Source organism: Trichosurus vulpecula, chromosome 3 (genome assembly GCF_011100635.1).
Source record: "Trichosurus vulpecula isolate mTriVul1 chromosome 3, mTriVul1.pri, whole genome shotgun sequence".
Lineage (NCBI taxonomy): Eukaryota > Metazoa > Chordata > Mammalia > Diprotodontia > Phalangeridae > Trichosurus > Trichosurus vulpecula.
The window spans coordinates 432,514,384-432,539,824 of NC_050575.1; the positions used below are offsets into that span (position 1 = coordinate 432,514,384).

The 25,441-nt window shown below is 48.0% G+C and overlaps 2 protein-coding genes across 4 annotated transcripts in view; both read left to right on the top strand.

Annotated features, from left to right (window-relative positions):
• Positions 1–4,054, top strand: part of RAB11FIP5 (RAB11 family interacting protein 5) — a 54,487-nt gene extending 50,433 nt beyond the window's left edge. For all 3 annotated transcript variants that reach the window (XM_036750701.1, XM_036750703.1, XM_036750702.1), the window contains 2 exons: positions 1,002–1,188; positions 1,643–4,054. In XM_036750701.1, the coding sequence (XP_036606596.1) occupies positions 1,002–1,188; positions 1,643–1,852 (397 nt within the window). In that variant the 3' untranslated portion in view covers positions 1,853–4,054. The remainder of the gene's footprint in view (positions 1–1,001; positions 1,189–1,642) is intronic.
• Positions 4,055–6,328: 2,274 nt separating this feature from the next.
• Positions 6,329–25,441, top strand: part of SFXN5 (sideroflexin 5) — a 207,510-nt gene continuing 188,397 nt past the window's right edge. The window contains exon 1 of the mRNA XM_036751116.1: positions 6,329–6,426. Coding sequence (XP_036607011.1) covers positions 6,337–6,426 — 90 coding nt within the window. The 5' untranslated portion in view covers positions 6,329–6,336. The remainder of the gene's footprint in view (positions 6,427–25,441) is intronic.

The following is a 25,441-nucleotide window of genomic DNA, read 5'->3' on the forward strand; positions in this document are numbered from 1 at the left end:
GTTACTGTGTACAGTGTTCTCCTGGTTCTGCTCATTTCAGTCAGCATCAGTTCATATAAGTCTTCCTAGGTTTTTCTGAAGTCTGTCTGCTCCTCATTTCTTTTGGCACAATAGTATTCCATTACATTCATATACCACAACTTGTTCAGCCATTCCCCAGTTGGTGGGCGTCCCCTTGATTTCCAATTCTTTGCCACCACAAAAAGAGCTGCTATACATGTGGGTCCTTTTCCCCTTTTTGTGATCTCTTTGGGATATAGCCCTAGAAGTGGTATTGCTGGGTCAAAGGGTATGCACATTTTTATAATCCTTTGGGCATAATTCCAAATTGCTCAATGGTTGGATCAGCTCACAACTCCACCAACAGTGAATTAGTGTTCCAACTTTCTCACATCTTCTCCAACATTTATCATTTTCCTGTTTTGTCCCATTAGCCAGTCTGATAGGTGTGATGTACTACTGAGGTCCCTTCTGAGATATGATGATTGTGTTTCCGAAAGGTCCTGAAGTCTTTTCCTCCCCCAAAATGTTTTATTTGTATTATCTCAGAACAGTTTTAAAACCTGACTGCCTCCTTCTACCTCAGATAATGTCTTTGCTTTTATTGTGATTTCCCTGCGGAAGACCACATTTGAGGAAGGAGAGTATCCTGAACAGGGCCCCCAGGGGGATGAAGGGCCTTATGAGGATGGTTTGGGGGCCTTGGGTGTGTCTAGTCTGGAGCAAAGAAGGCTTAGGGGATGGGACAGACTGCCTGAGGCATTTGAAGCCCTGTCCTGTGTGAGTTCTGCCCCAGAAGGCAGAATCAGGGGCCTGGGTGCCCATTGCCAAAAAGCAGCTTTAGGCTAAGTGTGAGGAAGAAGGGGCTGTCTGGGGCGGGCTTCGGGCTAAGGCTGAATATTATCATGAGGGTTCTGGTTCAGGTATGGAGGGGATCAGAGAGCCTCTGAAATTCATCCCATCAAAGCTACTGTCTGACGGTTCTCCTCTTGTCTCCCCAGCCCCCACCCCGTGAAGCCTCTCAGCTCAGCCCCCCCAGAAGGGGCCGTCGACAAGAAGCCACCTCGCTCCAGTCTGAGCTCAGCCCTGACCAGTGGGTTGGAGAAACTCAAGACGGTCACCTCAGGGAGCATTCCACCTGTGGTCCCCCAGACTGACCAGATAGCAGAGTCCAAGGTGAAGCTGAAGGTGAGCAGGTTGGACTGGAAGGGAACCTTTTGGGACAGGGAGTTGTGCCCCAATCCTGCCCTGACTGTGCCTGGCAACCTTCTTCTTCTGGCTGGGAGCCCCTGGGCCAGTAGTGGCATCTCAGGCATCAAGCTTGAAGCCGTCTTCCCCTTTGGTCCCCTGATCCTCATTCCCAGAGCCCTGTCGGCTCTGCATTTGGGCTGAGGGGCACACAGAGCCCCTGCTCGCAGACCCTCGTGTCTGATGCCCTGTGCCTTGTTGGCAGATGTTTGCTGGCTGTGGCATTTGTGTCCTGTGTACATTGTACGGTGCCTGCCCACTCTGTTTGTGGCTGTTCCAGCTCCCTGTCTCCCCCACTGGCCCCCTCAGAACAGAGGCCCTCTGAGGCCAGGGACATTCATTGTCTGGTGGGCCTGAGCGCCATTGCTCAGCCCTCTGCTCTGCTTCTCATCAGGACCCCGGACAGCCAGACCAGTCTGCCAAGTACTACCACCTGACCCACGACGAGCTTATCGCCCTGCTCCTGCAGCGTGAGCGGGAACTGAGCCGCCGTGACGAACACGTGCATGAGTTGGAAAGCTACATTGACCAGCTACTGGTGCGCATCATGGAGACGTCCCCGACGCTGCTGCAGATCCCGCCGGGGCCCCGGGCCCCCAAATAGCCCCCTCCCTTGTCCCTTCCCTGAGGGCTCACATACACACACACACGCACACACGCGCACACACACACACACGCACACCCCCGCAGGCTGGCAGTCTTCCCAGCCAAGAGTTCATGGAATTTTGGGGCCTTGTAGGGGAATCTGGGCCTTTTCTGGCAGGGGAGGAGCCAGGGCCCTGAAGGGAACCCTATTTCTGCTCTCCTCAGAGCTCCCCCTGCTGCCAGGAACAGATCTGGGACAGTGGGGAGGCCTGCTGGAGCTCGGTGGTGCTGTAGAGTCTTCCAAGGTCAGCACGGGGTAGTTAAGGGGGGGAGTTGCTACCTGGGAGGTAGTGGTACTCCCTATCCCTGTCTGAACCTAGTCATTCCTACCCCTACCCCAGCTAGAACTGCTCTTCTCCCACCCCGCTGCCCTAACGTTACTGCCAGTGTTACCTCCTGGGAAACAAGCTGCCAAAATGTGAGCACCAGGCAGCTGTGCATCCCTGCCCCTGTCCTGTGTGTATGTGTGTGTGAGTTTGTGTGTGTGACTGTGAGGCCCTACAGTTCAGTCTGGGGGGAGGTGGAGATGGAGCTGTGGATGATGGGTGTGCTCTGGGTCTTCAGCTTATTTTATTCAGGAGAAGGATTTGGGTTCTGTTGTTTCTCCTAAAGAGTAACACCCCCCCATCCCTACACCCCTGTCTTTATCTGATCCCAGGCTTCCTGTCTCTGGGGTTCTTCTTGGATCTGTTTGGGTTTTAATGTTTAAAAGCTTCTCTGTTCTCTGCTTACCCATTCAGATGCCAAAACTCTGCAGCCCAGCGGGGTTTGTACTTAGACAAAAATCATTAAAATGTAAAATGTGCCTTGTGGGGAGGGGCCCAGGCAGGGGTCTGGACTGAGGTCCACCTGCCCCGCCTGCCTTTCCATGATGGGCTTTTTCCACCCAGCACCCCACTCCTCCCTGCTGAAGAGAAGAGGGGGCAGAGCCTCCTTGCCACCCCTGGCCTGGCCATCTGCCTGCGCTGCTCTGGGCACCTCTGGCTCACCTCCCCAACCTTGAGCCGAGTGTGAGAAGATGGGAGGGGCAGAGTGGGGGGGCATAGGGAGGCAGCCCTGGGATGGCTGGCCAGCTCCGTGAGTGAGTTCTCAGGCCCAGGAAACCAGAATTGGGGCAGGGGGTAGTAATGTTTGACACCATCCCCCATTTCCCACTTCACTCTGTGAATTAATAAGCAGCTCAATGTCCCTGAGGCTTGTTCTGAGCTGGGTGCCCCCCTTCTTTCCCCTCCCAGTTACTGCTGGCCTACCCCTGCCTCCCTCCTCCTCTCCTGGCCAAATCGTCTCATTGGAGGCGCTGGGACGCTGCACTTGGGGGAGGAAAGGTCTTGGCCCTCTCCCCCTCCCCACCCAGCCAAGCTGCTATTCCCACCCTCCCCACCCAGCTGCCTTAGTTAACTGGGCTTTGTTGCACTTTAAAGAGTAAGCATTTGTCCTGTGTCCCATGTTCCCCCTTGGCCTGGCAGCCCCTGGGGCCTGACCTCAGCCGTCTGCCCTACTCCCACCCATCTGACCCTCTGGACAGGTGCATGCGGCAGCTTTGATGGGTGAGAGCTTGGGCCCCTTTCTGGCCTGGCAGGCTGAGGTGGGTGGGGAAGGCTGCTCCTGGTAGGGCTTGAGTCTGTCTTTGGAGGTCTGTGTCATCAGAGAGAGGAGAAACCTGGGTGTGTGTGTGTGCGCATGTGCACATGTTTGTGTGCGCACGTGCATGTATGTGCACTCGTGTGTGGTTTTGGGGGGCAGTCTTGATGTGGGGATGAGTCCCTGGAGGTAGAAAGCAGTGCCCTCTGCCTTCCCTCAGCCTCTCTTGAAAACCCCATCCAGTCCTTCAGAGCCCTGATCACCTCCCCTCCCCTGAGCCTGCAGATCTCGGGGAGGTGGGGGGGAGGGCTGGCCCCTTCTTGGGGCAGAGCCAAGGAGAAAAGGACCCCAGCCTTGCCAGGCTACCGCCAAGCCCCAGGTTTCCACATTGAACCCCAAGTTTTCTATGTTGTCTTTTTTGCCCCTGGCCCCAGTTGGGAGGTGTCAGGAGGACGAGAGAAGAGGGCAGACGTTCTTTTGCTTCACTGTTTGTCTTCCTTGTTGCAGTTAACGTTTCTGAAGAGCTTGTTCTTTGCGTTTTAAGCACTTTACAAAGAATAAAAATTGGATCCATCTATGACGGGCGGCTCTGTCTGGTTACTGGGTCGAGGGCGGGGTGGCTCAAACAGGATGGATGTAGGGCAGAAAAGGGGTGAGCCTGCACTGCCTCTGGGGGCTGCCCACGGTGGGATGAAGCTTGAAGATTCACATCCACTTTCCTCACACCGGCTGTGCAAGGTGCAGGGGGCAAGATGGCGGCCAGCTCCATTTTACACACAAGGAGACGGGGCACTTGGGGGCTTTGGATTGCACACCTTGTGAGTATGGGGAGCAGGGCAGGAAGCCAGGCCTCCCAGCTCCCTCAGACCACACTGCCCCCATTGCTTGGTTTCATCTTGTGAGCTGCCATTGGCAGACACCTGAGGGCTTCCTCTGGGATTTGTCCCTGGGTATAGGATACATAGCCCAGATTCAGATTTTGAGCAAACTTGAATGAGGCCGCTGTCAACCAATCCCCATGTCTCAGTTTTTAGTTTGAATTCTGTAGATGCTTTTATCCATGGGTTAATGATGTTACATAGCATGGTGCTTGGCACGATGCTGAGCGCTTTCAAATGACCTTGTTTGATCCCCATGACAACTCTAGGAGGGAGGTGCTATTATGATCCCTGTTTTACAGATGAGGAAACTGAGGAACACAAAAGGTAAGTGACTTTTCCAGAGTAACCCAGCTAGTAAGCGTCTGAGGCCGGCTTTGTCCTTGGGTCTTACTCCTGGCCCAGCACTGCTGCCTCCACTGGGTTACAGCCTCCAAGGTAGAACATGGCATACTGGTGTTGGCAAGTCTGGGGTTCAGCTCAGGCAACCTTTGAAGGGCAGTCCATTTGCTGAGTTCCAGACCCTCCACGAGCCAGCACAATCATGCATAGATTCAGACACCCTTCCTAACTTTTCAGAGGAGCGGGGCCAGAGAGGCAGTGTTAGCTCAAGGTCACACAGGTAACACTGCAGAGCTGGGAGTGTACCTCTGCTCCTCTGCCTCTGAGGTCCAGCCCTACTTAATTCAGTAAGAGCTTGAGTACTCAGCCTGTCTTAGGCACTGTACTAGGCACAGGGGGCTTACAGAAACAGGAGGGTCCCAGGGCCGGGCTGTTTTCTGGAACTCCCCGTTAGCAAAGGAGTGCCGCAGGATTCAGTCTCGACCAGAGGTTCTTGACTTTTTTTTTTTTTGTCATAGACCCCTTCTGAGAATTTTTTTAAGTTTATAAAATAAAATACATAGGATTACAAAGGAAGCCAAAGGTTAATGAAGATAAAATTGCATTTTCCTCCCCAAGGCCATCATCATCATCATAATAGCTAGCCCTTAGCACCTGGCACTGCACCAAATACTTTTTACATGTTATCTCACTTGACCCTCAACAGTTCTGGGAGGTAGGTGCTATCCCTCATTTTACAAATGAGGAAACGGAGGCAAACCACTTTCCTGAGGCCACACAGGAAGTATCTGAGGCAGGATTTGAACTGGGGTCTTCCTGACTCTGTTCCCAACTGACTATTCACTGGTTTAGAACCTTTGGTCTAGACTCTGGGTGCAGCCTTTTAACTGAGTCCAAGTTTTACAGAAAAAATCCTTTTATTAAGGGGTTTTGTTCCATGAAGTTTGGATTCAGGCAAAGGACCACACTTGACCACACGTGGCCTCCCGGCGGCAGGTTCCCCACCCCTTGTCTATAGGCTGACCAGCGGTATGTCCTAGGAACAGCTTGAGCTCCCTTTCAAGGGAAGCTGCCTCTGGGCTGATTCTTTGGGTACCATCCTTGTAACAGGATCTCGTGGAGTGCAGGGAGGTGTTGGCCACATTGTAAGTGCTCCTCACCCGCTTACCCACCCTTGCCTGGAAGTTGGACCTGTCATGTCGCAGTGGCAATCTGGACTGGGCCTTGACCTTATAGGAGGTCATAAGAGAAATCAAAGTTTTGGGGGCATCAAGGGAGTTGATAGGCTGGGCTTTGCTTTTGCACACATAAAATCTAGTAGCCTGTGTGACCATCTGTCTCAGTCAGGCACACCCTTCCAGGGTGTTCATAGCTACACTTGGCTACCCATACCAAGATGGCCGCTGGTGCAAAGTCCCAGCCCCATGCTCTGTGGGAGACGCTCTGGCCTCTCTTGGCTCCCCACTCTATGGTCTCTTCCCAGGAGCGCAGGATGGGGCGCAGGGAAGAAAAACTACATCACCCACAACCCCCCGCGCCGTCCTGACGCTGCGGTTGGCTGCAGCCAATGGGGAGAGGCAGCTGCGGCGGGGGCCGAGGAGGGACATTTTAAAAGGGCCGGGGATTGCGGGCATCAGTGGCCATGGCGGAGACTGCGGCGGCAGCAGCAGCGGCGGAAGCCGCCTCGGCAGGGACCCCTCCTTTCCAGCTGGGCAAACCCCGCTTCCAGCAGGTGAGACCCACGGCGGGTCGTGCTGCCGAGCAAGGGAGTGGGTGGCACGGGACGGGCGGGCGGAGAAGGAGCCGGTAGCAAGCCCGCGCCTTCCCCCCCCAGCGATGGGGTCTGCAGCGCGCGGCCACCGGCACCAGCAGCTGCAGCCGCGGGGACCGCGGCCACCGCCTCTTGGCCATTGGACGGCACGGTGGGCGGCTACTTGATCTCTGGCTCCCTATTGGTCACTGGTTCTGTCGCTCTCTGGAGACTGACTCCGCCTACAGCCAAACTCCCGAGCCGCCCTGTGATTGGTTGGAGTGGGACCGGGGCGGGATATGATTGGAGAAAGGGATTGGTAGGTCTGAAGGGGGTTCTCCCTAGGCTGCGGTGCCCTGGACCCGAAGGTGACAAGTTCAAATACCGCAGGCGTCTAAGACTTTGCTACTATGTAGCTGTCTTTGAACTCTCTCTTCCAGCAACAGCCAGGCCAGGCACATTAGGGCCTGGCCAGGCACATTAGGGGCTGGCCGACCCGCAGTCTGGGGGCTGTAGCCTTAGGTCACTAGAGCTAGCCTTGGCCAGCACAAGGCTCTCGATACCTCGGGATATATTGACCTGGCCAATGCCCTTCAGGGACCCCGGGCTTTCGCGTACAGCCCCGACGGTGTGACTCTGGGTCCGAGCACCGTGCCTCCCTCTGGCTTTCCTTTCCTTTCCCTGGGTGGTCCAGTTCCTGGGGCCCCCAGCGGTGCTCTCAGAGTGGAGTGGGGGGGCGCTTTACCGTGACAGGGGCAGCTTGAGGAGGAGCTATGTTGAGGGGTAGGCAGATTGACTGCCAGAAGCCAAAAAGGGGAGTGGGAGGTGGTGGTGAATGCTGAGTCATCATCTTGAACCAGCACGCCGAGCTGGAAGCCTGATTGTCCAGCTTCCTAGAAGGCTATCTCAAAAGTGGCCTCTGCGGTGGGAACAAAGGGCATCGACAGCAGGGAGGGTGGGTGAAGGGAGCTGGCGGCAGGCCACGGCCGACCCCAGCCTGCCTGAGGCTTGGTAGCCAAAACCCCTTAGTCAGCACCTTTTCACTTTGGGAGGGCCTCCCTGTACCCCCTTCCCCTCCTCTCCCCCCCATTCCTTGCCTAGGAATGATACTTCCCAGTGGTGTGGGAGCAGATAGCCATCCAAACCCTTTGGTAGCTGTTAACCAAGGGGGTGAAAACAGGAATAGACTGACCTCTGCTCAGCTTGTCTCCTGCCCGTTTGGAGCCTGGGAAGAGGAGGATGTGGACGGTGTGTGTATGTGCTGGTTTCTTCCCGAAAAGAGGGAGGTTTTCAGAACTGCACCCTGGGACTTCATCGATAAGCACACATTTGCAGGCATTCCTGAGCTCTCAGCATTTTGCCAGCTCCCTGAGGGGTGAGCAGCTGAGATTTCCCTCAAGGAGTAGAAGGAGAAAACAGACTTCCCGAAGGAAAAAGCATTTAAGCACCAAGATTCTCCTGAGCTGAACTTGAGGGCTGATGAGGATAGAGGAGAAGGTGGGAGAACCCAGATTGTAGAGAGAATGTATACAGGAGCTCAAAGGTGGAGACTTTGCCTGGGATTCTTGGAAGGGGAAAGGGAAGGCCAGGGAGAGAGGGCCGATTTCCCCTCATTAATTAGAGATATGTGTGGCTGTGATTCTTCAGGGAAAGCTCAGAAGCTAGCTTCCTGGCTTCCTCCCCAAATAAAACAAGATGGCCTGCTCAGGACCTGCTAAGATGAGACTGGAGGGCATCTCCCTGCTCTTGTGGGAGCAGGATCAGAGGGATAAGTTGTCTTGTAAAAGAAGCCTTAGGCCCTTTGGGGGGGAGGGCAGTTTCTGGTCAGACAGTGAGGATGCCTCTGCATTACTCATTTGTTTGGGCTTTTAGGAAGATTGGCTGTGGGCTTCTGCCCTTCCCAGAGGAAAGGCTTTTTTCTCTCCCCGAGCCCAGGAACCCTGGGTGCTGGTTATAGGATCACAGATCTGGGGCTTGGAGGGACATTAGGGGTTATCTTGTTCCCCTCCACTGGTTTCACAGATCAGGAAACTAGGGCTCAGAGAGATAAAATGACTTGGCTTAAGGTCACATAGGAGTAAATAGAAGAGTTCGGATTTGAACCCAGTTCTTCTGAGTCAAAGGCCATAGATTTAAACCCTAGGTGGGGCAGTGGGTAGAGCACTGGGCAGCATGCTGGGCTTAGAATCAGGAAGATCTGAGTTCAAATCAGACCCTGGGCAATCACTTAACTCCTATTTGCCTCAGTTACCTCATCTGTAAAATGTTCCAACCACCATAAGGTTGTTGTGAGAATCAAATGAGATATTTTTAAAGCACTTAGCACACTTTCTGGCACATTGTAGACACTATAAGTGTTCGCTATTATTACTAGGAATATTTGGAAGCAGTGGAGACAAAATGGACGGAGTCCCAGGAACTCCCTAACACTGGCCATTCGCTACAATTCAGCAAGTGCTGGCAGGTACCTGCTATGGACCAGGTAACTGTGCTAGATACTGGGCATAGAAAGAAAAACCAAACCAAACCATCCCCGCCTTCAGGGAGTTAATAATCCAAATGAGGAAAACAATGTGGACACAGAGAAATGAATCTGAATTATGGGGCCGTGGATTGGACCTATGATGTCACTGAAATAGGGAACTCCTAGGTGAAACAACACCCTCTACCACAGCAGGTTTAGCACCTTTTCTGTAGGTCGCTGAGTCAGTCAATGAACCTTATTTAAAGTGTGAAGATGCTAGGCCCTGATAGCTTAATTCAGAGGTGTCAAACAGGCCCCCAACATTCCCAAGTGCCACCCAGACCAGATTAAAATAGAATTGGAACATATTTAACAAAATAAAAATACAATAGAAAAGAAATAATGTTAATGTGTAGTTTTCTAAGTGACTATGCAAAGGAATCCATATATATGGTTTAGTGGCTTCTATTTGAGTTTGACACCACTGCCTTAATTAACATCAGTTCCTAAAAACTGAGAATGGAGAATTATTATCAATTGATAGTCATAGGAGGAATCACACTGATGGGGGTTCGCAAGAGTACTAAAAATGATACCTTTGCAGCCTTTTGGTTCACTCTTGAGCCCTGAAGGGATGCAGTAGCCCTCTTCTTGGGACTCCGCCTGCCATTGCCAATCAGAACATGAGCTACATCTGCAGCTAAGAGAGTTGTCTAGGGTACTGAGACATTAAGTGACTTCCCCAGGGTCACACAGCCGGTGTGTGTCAGAGGGAACTTGTGAACTGAGGTCTTCTTGACTGAGTTTAGCTTTCCATCCACCATGCCATGCTGCCTTTCTTAAATGAACTCAAAATATATACAACATAATCTCAGGGTTAGAGGAGACCACTGACCCCTGGGGGAGATCAAGAAAGGTCTCCCATAGTAGGTAGCACTTGAGGTGAATCTTAAAATAAGCTGTGGCTTCTGAGAGGCAGAAGTGAGGAGGGGTGCATTCAGGACTTGGGAAATGCCGTGTTCAGAGTCACAGAAGCAGGATATGTGAGGTGGTAGACAAAGGACAGCAAGCTGGCAGGTTTGGCTGGAATTTGGATAGGGGCAGCAGGCTAATGGGAAATCAGTTTGAGAAGGCAGATTAGAGCCTGGCTGGAAAGGGCTTTAAGTGCCAAACAGAGGAGTCTGTATTTTATTTTAGAGATGACAGGGAGTCTCTGGAGCTTCTTGAGTGGAAGAGTGATGTGGTTAGAACTGAGTTTTAGGAATACAATTTGGCAACTGTGTGAAGGGCTAGGTTGGAAAGGGGAGAGACTGGAGCCAGGAAGGACCATTTGAAGGTTACGTTAGCCTGCATGGAGCCAGGAAGGACCATTTGAAGGTTACGTTAGCCTGCATGAGAAGGTCTGAACGAGGCTGGGGACTGGGTGAGGGAAAAGAAAGGGGCATATAGGAGAAGGGTTGTGTGGAGACAGAAATAATGAGATTTGGCAACTGATTGGTTATGGAGAGTTCAGCCAGGGGTGGGGAACCCGAGGCCTCCTGGTCACATGTGGCCCCCTAGGTCCTCAAGTGTGACCCTTTGACAGAATTCAAGAACTGAAGAGTTGGGGATGACAAGGATACTCTTACCCGCCATGTCTATGTGTATTTATGGGGAATGAGATCGTGTTCTGTTTCAGACATGTTGAGTTTGAGAAGTTGATGAGATGGATGCAATGTCTTGAAGGCAGTGGGTAATAGTAGATGAAGCTCAGGAGACAAGGGCTGAACACATTGATTTGAGAATTATCTGCGTAGAGACAGCAGTCAAAACTGTGGGAGCTGATGTGTTGCAGAGAGAGAGAGAAAAAGAGGGAGAGGGAGGCCAAGGAAAGGGTCCTAGGATGTTGTTGTTCGGCTGTGTCCTAGTCTTCATGATCCCATGGACCATGGCTTGCCAGGTCCTTCTATCCTTCACTACCTCTCAAGTCTGTCCAAGCTCATGCCCATTGCTTCCATGACACGCTCGATCCATCTCGTCCTCTGCCGTCCCCTTCTCCTCTTGCCTTCAAGTCTTCCCCAACACCAGGGTCTTTTTCAGTGAGTCTCATCTTCTCATTATGTGGCCAAAGTATTTAAACTTCAGCTTTAGTAGTTGACCTCCCATTTAATTAATTTCTTTAAGTACTGACTGATTTGACCTCCTTGCTATCCAAGGGACTCTGAAAAGTCTTCTCCAGCACCACAAATTGAAAGGGTCGGTTCTGCAGTGTTCAGCTGTCCAACTCTCATAGCCATACATTGCTACTGGAAAAACCCTGGCTTTGACTCTACAGACCTTTGTCAGCAAGGTGTTGTCTCTGCTTTTTAATGTGCTGTCCAGATGTGCCAGAACTTTCCTTCCAAGGAGCAGGAGTCTTAATTTTATAGAGTCCTAGGATACATCTACACAAAGAAGGAGGGACATCGATGATGATCCAGCAAAAGAGACTAAAAAGGAACAATCCTACAGGTAGGAGGAGGGCCAGGAGAGAAGAAACATGTGGAGGAGTGAGATTATCCAGGTGGACAGTATTGACAACGGTGTCAAGGCTGCAAAGAAGTCAAGATTTAGAGGCTGCTGGAAAGCCTCCAATGAGGTGGACCCTCCCTCCCGAGGCAGCTCATTCCTCTTTGGGCATTGCTGATTCTCAGGAAGCCAAATCATCCTCTGACTCTGTAACTTCTCCTCACAGCTCCTACTTCTTCCTCCCAGGAATAAAAAGAACAAGTCTCAGGCAACAGCCCTTCACATACTTTACAGTGGTCATCACTTTCCTCTTCCAAGTCTTCTCTTCCCCAGGAAGAACACCCTCTATTCAAACAGTCCTCATGGGGCCTGGTCTCCCCTTGCTCACTCACTGTCTTGCTTGGCCTCTTCTGGATTGCTTCTGTTTTTCTAGATTTAACTGATGTCTAATTAACTGTATTCCTGAAGACTGGCGAAGAAGAAAAGAATCTGAACACTGGTTTTCAGGGAGTCGTCGAAGAAAATTTCCCAGAAATAGTGAAAATTCTGCAAGCTAGCAGAATTCATGGGGCACCGGTGGGTTAGGCTCCCAAGTCCAACTCACCTGACACATCAACTACATTGAAGACATCACAGGTCCAGATTCTTTAAAAAAAAAAAAGAGATAAATAGGGGCATTATACTCACAGGTGTCATTGACAATGAGAAAATAGCAATATTAAGCAACTATTATCCTGGTGACCTAGTAACTAATAAGCTATTAATGTTTAATAAATTTAATTATCTAAACAACCAAGTTCATAGATCTTTTGGAATCTATCCATGAGTGGGGGTGGGGCTGTGAACTCCTGTGATAAAACAGAGAGGTAAACAGGAAAAAAAATTTGGACTTGGGTGGATTTTTGAAGAAACTAAATTTAGTAGTTGTATAGAGATAATTGAATGGAGAAATCCAAGAAATACTTTTTTTGTCCCAAATATACGTGGAACATTCACAAAAAGTGTGTTCCAGAGCACAAGTAAATCATAAATACATTCAGAAATGTAGAAACTACTTAAAACTATGTTTAAGGATCATAATGTAATCCTAGTCAACAAGAAAAAATATGATTAGATGATTTAATCCTCTGTGAAAGCTAAAACATGACTTGATGAATAAATGCTTGGGTTAAAGAGCAAAGTACATCAAAGATGATGACAGTATACATACAACATATCAGAATTTATGGGTTGCAGCCAAAGCAGTACATGAAGGCAAATTCATATCCCTGAATGCTTATGTTGATACAGAAGAGGAAATTAATTAGTTATTTGTAGTTAAAGAAATGAGGCAATGAACAAAGTAATAATAAACAAGAGACTACAAGAAAACTTCAAAATAAGAGAATGCATCAATTAAATTGAAATAAAAGGAAAATTGCATTAATAGCTGGCACAAAAACGTGGCATAAAAAATGCCTAATGTAATTTTATGCCATTGAGATATTTAATCCAGAAGGGAAAGGAAAACCAGATGACCAAAAATAAAAATTTACAAAAGAGGAAACCACAAAGAGTATAGCAGAAATAAAGAAGATGATCGGAGACTATTATGTGCAGCTTTTTGTAACAAAACTGAGACTACAAAAGACAACGTGGATGGATATTTACAAAAATATACTTAATATCCTTGCCTATGAACCCTCGTGGGACTCTTGTCAGTCAGTCAGTAAACATGCATTAAGTATCTACTATGTGTCAGGCACTGTACTGAATGCTGTAGATACAGAAAGAAGCAAAAGACAGTCCTTGCCCTCACAGAGCTTACTATCGAAGGGTGGAGGCAACAAGCAAACAAATATGTACAAAGAAGATATAGTCAGAATAAATTGGAAATAATCGACAGAGGGAAGGCACTGGAATTAAGAGAGGTTGGGGAAGACTTCTTGTTAGAAGCTGGGATTTTAGTAGGTATTGAAAGGAAGTCAGGAAGGTCAGTTGGCAGAATAGAGGAGGAAGATCTTATTCATATCTTTCCATGAGTTTGCCATAGAGAATTCCCGCAATGGGCAGTAGCTGTCTTGCTTTCATTTGACATCTTGGAGAAATCCCTGAAGCAGAGGACTGTCCAGTCATCATTCCCATTGGCATGCCTTGTTCTTGTCATGTGACCTGCACAACTTTTGGGCTCATATGCTTCTTTGATTGCATCCTTTATGGGACTTCTTCCCAATTCAGTTTGTAATGGTTTGCAGCCTGCTCTTGCCCATTATGTGACTGCCCATTGCCCTTTTGTTGGGCCTCGAGAATTTAAAAATACCCAAATTGACAAAACAAGAAATAGGTAACCTCAATAAATCCATTTCCAAGGGAGAAATTAACCATTACATAGACCTTGGAAATAGGTGAACCCTACCAAACATTTAAAGGCAAACAATCCCCATAGCATACAGGCTGTTTTCAAAAATATAGAAAGGTGGTGGTGTTCTCCCTAACTCTCCTGGAGTTGAGCATGGTTCCAATTTTCAGATTTGGTAAGCTTGAGGCAGAGAAAGTGAATTATAGTCCAGTCCTTCTGTATCTCATTGCACATAGCCCTCAAAACTTGTCACCTCCAACCTGAGGCCTTCTTCTCTGATTCTCTCCAGTTATTGGTACTCTCCACACCTACCCTTCCCCTATCACCCCTCACTGACATTATTTTGTATTTACTTTGGCCGATCTTTCTCTGTACTTATTCAGTACCCGTTGTATTGTGTATGTGTAGAATGTAAACTCCTAGAGGGCAGGGACTGTTTGGTTTTTGTCTTTGTTTCTCCAGAGCCTAGCAAAGTAGGTATTTAATAAAACTTGTTGAATTGAGTCAACCTGTGATTTATCCAGGTGACCCATCGGATGGATGGATGCTTGATTGTGTCATTCACTGAAACAACTGCTTTGTACCAGGCCTTGGGTGGATCTGAGAGTTCATCCGTGTGGATTGCTTTCCAACATCTCATAGCTGTTGGAAATTTCTCTGTGCCTTCCTCTCTTGTGAGAGACCCTGGTCCAGCTTTTCATGAATCTTCTGTAGTGGGGCACCCAGAATGCTCAGGACCCTCCTCTAGATCTCTTACCATTCGTTGCATGGATGGTGACTTTGTTTCTTCAGAGACTGTGGCATTGTAGCCATAGTCAACCCTGAAAGGATATTGCTGTTTTTGTTTTGGGAAGAGAGAAATTTGGAGTGGTGAAAACCATTGTACAGCTTTCCCAAAGCAGTCTAGCCTGTTATCTTCCTTATCTGTGTTGGGCCAGGTCTTCCATGATGTTGGTACAAAAGTTCCTCACTACTCATAGCGAATCCCTTGGCCACTTGGATTCTGTACTGGACATAGATATTTTTATTTTGTCCAATTTAGTATATGTTTATTTTTACGATAGTACAACATGTTATAACATTTATATTTATTTTTATTATATACATTATTATCATTATAGATATTTTTATTTGGACCTGTGATTTTCTAGATCAACATAATTGATAAATAGCTATATAAAATGTTAGCTGTCCAGTACAATAACTATAACTACACACACACACACACACACACAAACATAAATTTCCTATACAAATCATTCAGTTTTATACACATACATGTGTGTGTATGTTTGTGTGTATGATTTGGTATGATCAAGTAGGATTTTATGCTAGGAAGCCAATGATGGCTCAAGAGAACATTCAGCATAGAAAATCTTTTTAACTCCCCACTCCCACCCCAGTCTTCTTATTGTTCAGTTGTTTCATTTGTGTTTAACTCTTTGTGACCCCATTTAGGGTTTTCTTGGCAAAGATACTAGAGTGATTCCTCATTTCCTTCTCCAGCTCATTTAACAGATAAGGGAACTGAGGCAAACAGGGTTAAGTGACTTGCCCAGGGTCACACAGCTAACAAGTGTCTGAGGCTGGATTTGAACTCAGGAGGATGAGTCTTCCTGACTCCAGGCCAGGTACTCTATCCAATGAACCACCTAGCTGCCCCCTTTTTCCCCCAATCTAGACCTGTGATTTCATCCGTGTAGGGAACTCCCATTGGGGAAAATCCTTTCACAGCAGCAAATCAGTAACTATTGTAATTTATAGTAATTATATCAGTAAATAAAGATCCAAACACATAAAAAAGTCATAGTTATATCAACAGTTGCAGAACAAGCCCTTCCTAGATGACAACGTTCATGGTAAAAATAAAAAAAGCATTGGATTTGAAGGATTTTTCTTTAGCATTGATGAAACATCCTTTTAAACCGCGATCTAGTTACGTCTATAGCTGTAATAAGGCAGTAAGAATTTTCCCACTGAGAATGGAGGCAAAGCAGGATTGTGTACTCTCACTCTTTCTTTTGATCATAATTTGAGAAATGCTATAGAGTTGTCAAGTAAAAGAAATGAAGGTAGTAAGCAGTGAAGAGTTTCAGTTTCTCTGCATGTAGATGATACGATGGCCTGTTTGAAAAACACCAGGGCCTCCGCAAAAGCACTAACTGAGATAATGAATGGTTCCAGCAAGCAGGCAGACAATGCCCTTTGAGTCCCTATTCACGGGGAGCAGCCTGGGGTTTGGCATCTTGTAAAAAGGGTCACTTCTCAGGAAGCGTGGTCACTTTAGGGCAGCATTTAGAGCCGGGTTCTCACTCTGGGATCTATGGATGGATTTCAGGGAGTCTGCTGGAGAAGAAATTAGCTTTTTATCTCCACTCACCTCTAATAGAAATTTAGCATTTCCTACAGTTATTTAAAAGCATCATTCTGAGAAGGGTGCTGTAGGCCCTGTCAGACACTGCCCAAAGAGGTTCAGGGCACAAAAAAGGTTAAGATTCCTGAATTTATAGGAGGAAGGTGGGTGGCTTGGAGATCATGTGACTGACAGCTTTGAAGGGCACAGAACATGATAAGTAGGCAGGGAATGTCATAATGCCTTGGTCCAGGTTTTGTGTTCAAATCCCAGCTCTAAACCTTACCTGTGTGACCTTGGGCAAATCACTTAGCTCTCTGGGCCTCAGTTCATTTGTAAAATGAGGGGGCTGCCCTGAATGACTTCTGAGTCCTTTCTAGCTCTAAAGTGATGATCCTGTGACCTGTTTGAAGACCACAGTTCTGGACTAGGTGCTAGGGGAAATTTAGCACAGAACTCTAGGTCCTTTCTAATGAGAAGAAGCCCAGGTTTCTCCTTGGGAATCCCTTAGTGTGAATATTGCTGTTGTTTTTCTGCACCTATGATCTCAACTGCAATCCAGCATGGAAACTCCGTTCATCAATACAGATTAGCGATTCATCTGTAAAGCAGAGGCTTAGAATGTTGCTTAGTGCCGCTGAAAGGTTAACTGGTCATGAGTGCTGGTGTGGGTCAGAGGTAGGGCTTGAGCCTATCCAGGCTGTCCTGTCTCCAAGGTACTCCCTTTACCCATTACACTGCTCTGCTCTTCCTGATAATTGAATCAAATGTCTACGTGAATAAAACTGTTCAGAACCACACATCAAGGCATGGCCATCAGATAGTTTTACCTACCTGGAGTGTTGTCATGTTTGTTGCAATGTTAGATCGTAAGTTTGTTGAGGGTCTGGATTGTCTTTTGTCTCTTTTTGTACTGCTAGCTCTTAGCACAGTGCCTGGCCATAGTAGGTCCTCAATGTTTATTGACTGACTAGTCTGTCCTGTGTTTCCTGGCTCCACCCTTTCTCTTCTCCATACTCCCCAGGGAGTGCCATGTCCTGTTCCTTCTTGCCCAGCTGCCTCCAATTTTTCAAGTTATAATGGCTTCTGAGGAAGCGGAAAGCTGTCTCACAGCTTCTCCCCTACCCTTCTGTCCCTGAAGCAAACACATGCCCACTTGAAGTTTCCTCAGGTGTTTTGGTGCCAGCCACAACAGGGAAACAGACAGGAGAAGAGAGAGGAGGGTCAGGAGAACCTCAAGGGGAGAGTCTAGGAGGAGAGGGTGGGCAACAGTGACAGATGCTGGGGAGAGGTCATGGAAAATGAAGACCAAGGCCATTGGATATTGCAATTAAGAGATCAATGAACTTGTGAACCTAGAGGTAATTAGATAGAATGCTTGGAGCTGGGAAGATCAGAGTTCAAATTCTGCCTCAATACTTAGCTGTGTGACTCTGGGCAAGTCACTTAGCCTCAGCCTCAGATGCCTCATTTGCAACTGGATAATAATAGCACATTCCTCTCTGGGTTGTTGTAAAGATCGGATAAGATAATATGTCTAAAATGCTTTGCACACCTTGAGGTGCTGTATAAATGCTAGCTATTAACAGTCTTATGTCTGGAAGTATGTATCCTTGAGGGGATCCTAGATACTGCCTCATACTAGACCAGGAAGTAGGTTTGTTACCTCTTTGGGTCATCAGAATTATTGCCAGCTTTTGGCAAGGGGCCAGTCTTGGAGAGGACCAGAAGGGAGGAGGAGGTAAGGTGGGATTATGGTGGTGAGAGTGGAAACTATTCTTGCCCTGCTAACTTTGCTATGTAGCAGTTCATGTAAGTTTCTTATGGCATGATTATATTTAGCAATGTTATTTCTTTTTTAAGAAATAAATTTTTATTGATAACCCTTGGTTTTATATCAACGACATCTCCCAATATGTCAGTATGTCTCATTTCCCAATGTGCCTCAGTGTACCTCAAAGATACATCTCTCAATGTTTCTCATTTCCCAGTGTATCTTTAGTGTAGCCCATGAGATACATTTCCCAGTGTATCTCAAAGATACATCTCCCAATGTAACTCATTTCCCTACGGATGTATCTCCCTTAAGACAAAAAATTAAAAACAAAAACAGTTCAGCCAAACTAAGCAACACATTGAAAAAGTCTGACGTGTGCTATCTTCCACCCCCGTGATCCCCCTCCTCTGAGAAGCTGAGCAAGCACCTTTTCATATCTCTTCTTTAGGGCTAACCTTGGCCATCCTACTTTCTCTCAGCATTTGGTTTTGAGTGCTTTGTTCTGTTTCCACTGTTCCAGTTTTGGTGTGTGTTGCTTTTCTGGTTCTACTTACATCACTTTGCATCAATTCATGTAAGTCTTCCCACGCTATCAGCGTTCTTTCAATAATGGAATCATTGGTTTTCTTGGACCCCCTAGGATAAGTTCCCATCCCACTTCCTCTGCTTAGAATGAAAGTCTTCAGGTTGGGACATAATAAGCACTTAGTGAATGCTTGTTGACTCACTGACAAGGCATTTGAAGGAGGTTGCCTCTCTAGGGTCTCCTGTATCCCAGAAGGCTCCAGGGAAACCTAGGTGATTGATTGAAGCAAGAAATGATGGCTTCAGTCCAGAGGGCCTGCCTGGATCCTCTTTCTCTGAGTATCTTCCCAGGAGGCTTTGGTTATAACTTCCCCCAGGTTCAGCTTATGTAACCCATGTTAGTTTGGGAAATTCAGCAGCTATGGAGTGTGTTTCTGGGTGTGAGTACATTAGATATTTGTACATGCACTGGGCTGTGGGTGTGTACACCTGCATGGGCATCAAAGCTATCCTGTACATATGCACAAAGAGATGTTTTTCTCCAGCATTACTGCCACGGGGTGATTGTCTGCAGCTGCTGGCAGAACCACTGACAGGCCTCGATTTGGCTAATTGCAGGGTTGGGTGCTGGAGTGGGGTGGGAGGGGACCTCAGCACTTTGTCCCTATGCTGATGGGACTCACACAAGGCCGTTTTAGGTGCTATGTGGCTCATGCACAGCTGTGAGCAGCATTGTTGGGGGGGGGGAACGATGAAAGCAGTACTTTGGGCCCAGCCAGGCAACCTCCAAGAGTGAGCTGGCTTTGGGAGTGCAGGCGATGAGTCAGCAGCCCCATGTCCTTGTTTCTCCTAGACCTTCTCTGGCCCAGTGTTGGGCAACCCTTGCTAGGCTGAGATGGGCTCCTTTCACAGGAGAAGAACAGAAAGCTTAAAGCTGTGACCTGAAGTCTTTGGAAATCATCCCCTATATCCAGTCACTTTCCACATCTAATCAATTCTACCTCCACAATTCATCTCCACTGCACTCACCCAGCTCCCACTCCAGTTAAACAACCACTTGATTTTCCCTGCTCCTAGTGTCTCCCCTTGCTAATCTATCCTCTGCACAGCTGCCTAATAGGTATTTCTGAAATACAGGTCTGACCAGGTCATTCTCCTGCTCAAGAATCTTCCATGGCTCCTTTTTACCTTTAAGATCAAATATCAGCTCTCTGTTTGGACTTTGAAGCCTTTTGAAATCTGGTTCCAGCCTCGCTTTCCAGGCTTATTTCACATCACTTCACCCTACATACTCTACGACCTGCCTACCTTTGCCTGGAATCCTGGAATGCGTTCTTTCCTTCTCTCTCCCTCTTAGAATCTCTAGCTTCCCCCAGTCTCAGCTCAAGGGTCACCTACACTGGGACTGTCCTTCTGCTCTCCATTCCTTCCACACAAAATCACTTTGTATTTCCCTTGGCCATATTTTGTAGTGGCTCGTCTCTGTACATTTTCATCTGGCTCATACGAGCGCAAGCTTTTTAAGGGCAATGATTATGTCACTTCTGTATTAGAGTCCCCATGGCCTAGCAAAGTACCCAGAATATAGTAGATGCTTGAGAAATGAATGCTTGGTGATCGATTCGTTTGATACCTTCATTCAATAAGCATGTTTTAAGCACCCACTGTGTGTCTGGCACTGGCTATACAATAAAAACGTGAGATTGCTGTTGCCCTCAAGGAGCTTACATTCTACTGTGAATGAATGTGCCCCTGACTGGATCTCCTATCCCCAACATATGGAGGTCTGGAGCTTCCTAACTGGGCTACTAGTTGTTCTATCTGTCCCTTGGAGTATGAAAGTATTGCATTCTTGGATTTTCTAGGCCCAGGGGAATCTTCCTGAATTGGAAAAGCAGCCTTATAGATAATTACCAAACATGGTGCCCAATTGATCAAGTCCACTAGTCATTCCTTTGAGAGCTGGTAAAATCTGGGCCCACTTTAGCTGTCCAGTCCTATCTCCCCTGCCTTCCTAATTCACATCCCTATCTTACATCTCACCGTATCTACTGGCTCCTTTACCATGGCCCATAAATATGCCTACATCTCTTCCACTTTAAAAACAAAACAAAAAACCTCTCTGGACCTTGCTTCCATCCCTTGAAGCTGTTCTCAGACTAGTCTGTCCTCTGGCTCTCCTCTCTTCCACAGTCCAGTTAGAAAGAATAACTAAATTCTCAGCTTCCACTTCCTCCCCACCCATACACTTAATCTCTGGCAATCTGTTTAACCACTGATGCTCTGACAACCTTGGTCAAATCACTTGATCTCTCTGAACTTTAGTTTCTTCATCTGTAAAAGGAGGGGGTTGGACTAGCTGGTCCCTGAGGGCCCTCCTAGTTTTCTGTCTGTGATCCTGTGTGATCTGACCTCACCATTGTACTGAAACTTGATCTCTTGAAGGTTACCTATGAATTCTTCCCTAACTGCTAAATCTGATGGCTTTTTCTCAGCTTTCTGCTGCATTTTCATATTGTTAATCCTCCCCCCTCCCTCTTAGATACTCTTTCTTCCCTTGGCTCCTGAGACACTGCTTTCTCTTGGCTCTCTTCTCACCTGTTTGACTGGTTTTTCTCAGACTCATTTACTGAATCCTCATCTGTCTCCTGTCCTCCAAGAGAGAGGGCATCCTCCAAAGCTTGCCTGGGGCCCTCTTCTCTTCTATTTCTGCACTTCTCAATTAAATCAAAGCAACAGTTCATAAGAACCTCCTGTCATCAAAGGCTAGAGGCTGTGTGACATAGAGAATGGATAGGCTGACCTTACAATCAAGATGGCCTGGGTTTAAGGCCTGGCTCTGACAGATGCTGTGTGATCACTTAACTTTTCAGTGCCCTAGGCACCTCTTAGCTTAGAACAATTTGTTCCAACTGCCTGAAGCTAGTGCTGTGGAGCAATTAAAACTAGGTCTGAGGTAGAAGATCCAGGGTCATCCACTGCATGCCAGGTTGTCACCAGTGGACTTGACTTTGTCTTGCTATTGGGCTTCAATGACTCTGGAAGAGATGGTGAGGCTGATGACTTTGGGCAACTCTGCCTCACTTAAATCTAGTTCACAGGCAAGTCGAGACATCCCCCATGATGTCATTGGTCCTCTTCAGAAACAAAGGATGGACAATAACCCCAAGGAGAGGATAGCTTAGAAGGTTGCCAACCTGTATAGGTGAAGGGTTTCTCTACAACAGGATTTCCTTCTACTGGATTGACAAATCCAAGCCAAAGAGAAATGAGCCAGAAATGGGAATATTAAGTCAAAAAATGAAACTGTCTCTGTCCTCAAGTAGCTAACACTGCTTTGGAAGGCTCTGTCCTAGACCAATCCCATCAACTCCTGAGGGTCCTGTGATTGCTCTATGCATGTGCCTGTCAAGTCTGTCTATCCAGCCCTACCCTCCCTCTGGGTTCTGGTCCTGCTTCCACAGCTGCCTGCTTTCCATATGCATCTGGAATCTCTCAAACTCAACATAGTAGAATAGAACTTGTAATCCCCGCCCCCTACACTATCTCCAGATTTTCCTGGTTCTGTTGAGGACATTGGTATCCTTTCCTTTTTAACTGATGAGGGTTATCAGAAATTGAGGTTCCCTTCATCTTTTGCTTCTTGGGGGGACATACTCAAGCAGCATTTACTGCACAAAAGGAGTGGCTTCAGAGGAAGGGCAGGTAAGAGCAGGACCCCATTCTAAGCACATTGAGGCAACATACCAACATTTATGGGATGCAGCTAAAGCTAAAATAAATATAAAATTTATATCTCTAATTGCTTATGTCAATAAAATAGAGAAAGAGCAGGTCAATGAATTGGGCATGCAACTAGAAAAACTAGAAGAAGTAAATTAAAAACCCCCAGTTAAACACCAGATTGGAAATCGTGAAAATCAAAGGAGAGATTAATAAAATTGAAAGTAAGAAAACCATTGAACTAATAAATAAAGGGAAAAGGGGTAGGAATAGGGGGTCTGAGAAAAAGGAAAAGTATGAGAGAAGGCTGGAAATATAGGTTGGAAGGAGTTGGGGGCTACAGCTTGAATGCCAGGATCAAGAGATTATTTAGTAGGTCATGATGGAAATTGGCAAAATCTTTCCATCTTCCCTCCATCTTTTCCTATTGCTGGATCTTGAGTGTCCTCCTACACCCAGCCAACATGTATGGGTTAAACATCCCTGTCTCATCTGAATGAAAAACCCATTTCTAGCTCCAGGCAGACCAGTTCCCAAGATAGCCTCCCCTCCATTAATCACTGCTGCCCTCTGCTCTGCAGCTCCCCCTGCCCCACCCCCGCCCAGCTGCTCACCTCTGCTGCTTCCTTCTTGTGCACCTGCTCCAAATGAAAAGCCTAGAGACAGAGGTTCTCAAAGCCCCTTATCTCAGTGTTTGCGTTTATAGACTTGGAAATCGGTGTGAGTTTAAAGTCTGTTTCCATCAACTTCTCTGCCCCCATCTGTCCTTGAGATAAAGCAGAGCTATGATAGGCTCTGACTTCCTTACCCTACAGGCAGACCCCCCAAAATGCCATTGTAGGGGGACACAAAGGAAGGACCAGATACAATTTCTGCCAAGAAATTTCCTCTTTCAGTAGGGAGGTAAGCCATTAGTAACCCACCATAGAAGTACCTTCTATGCCAGACGCCATGTTAGGTGCTGGGGATAAGGGGGTTAGTGGCATAGGGACTGGACCTGTGATTTTCAGTGGCATAGAGAATGTCCCTGAGAGGAGCCCCCTTTACCGATGCAGACTGGCACCTTTTGAGTCTTTCAAAGTTGCCTGGAGCACTGAGAGAGAGGCTGAGTGACTTGTCCTGAGTCACACAACCAGGGGCTGGACTTGGATTCAGGAAGGTCCCGGAAGAGATAATCTTCTGTGCAGTGGGAATAATAAGGGCATCTGCCCCATGTGGAGCCATTTTTCAGTTTGTCTTTCCTGATAGGGCAGAGGCCTGGTTGAGATTTGTAAATGTAGAGTGTGCCCTCTTTGAGACAGCATTTTTTCCTTTGTGTCTTTAATACCAAACACAATTTTTGAGGGGAGGGTTTGGATCTATGATTTCTTTACTGTAGATAATCCCCAGCGTGGAAGCTCCATCCACTGTGGCAGATTGTTTGTAATTTCTAGCCTTAGAAAATTGCCTGGAACCTTGTCTAGGGTCATGCCATTAATATTTGTCAGAACTTGAATTTGTCTTTCTGGTTCTAAGACCAGTACTCTATTCTGGGCCCTGTGATGGCTTTTGCCTTACAAAGAGTGGGCATTCAATCAGTGTCGATCGAATTGAAAGATAAAAGCCTTGGCCAGATTGACTGGAGGTGTTTTAAGCTGAGGGTGGTTGATGGTCTGTAACTGAGGAGGCTCCTGTTTCCCATGGGGAGTGGATTAAATGCCTTCTAAGGACCTGTCACTGACCTGTGCCATCTGATCAGAGCCAGGGTTCTTTCTACTGCACCCCAAGGCATGAGAGATCTGCTTATTGCACAGGGGAAATGTGACTTCTTTTTATCATCAGTTAAATACTTATTCAGTACTTAAGCCCTAAGTTCATTCACTTATTAAGCACCCACTATGGGCTGGGCAGCATAGTAGGAAGACCTGGGTTCAAGTGTGACAGTCATGGCTGTGTGACCCTGGACAATCACCTTTGGGCACTCTAGGCAACCATTGCAGAGAAGCTGCAGACCTCTACTGGTGGAGGGAATTTCCTTTTGTGGGAGTTCCCTATAGCAATAAAATCACAGGACCAATCTCTGGGCCTATGTGGCAGTCACTGTGCTGGGAGCCGGGGCTCACAGGCCAAAGCAGAGCAGCCCCTGCCTCTGAAGAGTGAGTCTCCGTGTCCCTGGGCTGCCTGATGCCTGGTACAGAGCACAAGCACCGCTGGACCTCAGAGAAGGGCGCCGCTAGACCTCAGAGAAGGGGGAAAGCCCTTGGTTTTGGGGGTCCTCATTGTCATCCAACAGGATTGATTTGGCATTGCCTGTCTTTGGGGAGGTCCAGGCAGCTGCTAGAGTGTCGGATCTGTATTCTGAAAGACCTGTGTTCAGAACCTAGGACTGCTGCTGACGCCCATCTCAGCCCCCTCCCACCCCAGGCTGTGCTGAGCCCAATCCCAGCCCCCTCTCACTCCAGCCTCTGCCAAACCCAGTCCCAGCCCCCTCCCACCCCAGGCTATGCTGAGCCTGGTCCTACCTGGTCCCAGCCCCCTCCCACCTCAGGCTATGCTGAGCCCTATTTTAGCCCCCTTTTCACCCCAGCATCTGCTGAGTCTAATCCCAGCCCCCGATGTCCCAGCCTATGTTGACCCTAATCCTAGTCCCCTCATGCCCCAGCCTCTGCTGACCCCCATTTTAGCCTCCTTTCCACCCCAGCTTATGTTGACCCTAATCCCAGCCCCATCATGCCCCAGTATCTGTTGAGCTCAATCCCAGCCTCTGCTGATTCTGATCTTAGCCCCCTCGCACCCCAGCGCAGGCCTCTGTTGACCCCCAACTCCGCAGCCCAGTGCCTTAGAATGAGTGGGTTTGATGTGCTTGGGGAGTGCACCATGAGGAGTCCAGCCTGACCTGAATGAAGGGAGGAGACAATGGGGAGGTGGGAGATGAGACTGGAGAGGTCAGCCTCCTTGGGTGTCTGAGGGCATGGGAGTGACAGCAGGGGCTGGGCATATTGGAGGGATGGGGCTGCCCGCACCTTCCTCCTTGGAATTTCAGTGTTTTAGAGCCCAGGAGACAAAGGGGAAGGAAAGGCTGGGAAATGAGCTGAGGAGGTGGAGGGAGGGCAGCAGGATCTCCAAGGCTGCTGCTCTCCATTTTTGCTTTTCCTCTTTGGCCAGCCTCCCTCCTTTTCGCCTTTCCACTTTGGCTGGCTCCCTCCTTTTTTCCCTCCCCACCAACACAGAAACAGACAGACCCACCCAGAGATACCCTCCCCCACCCCAGGGCTTAGCACAGTACCTAGCACATAGGACTTGATTTGGTGCTGATGGTGTTCAGTGTGTATTGAGCACCGAAGGACTGGG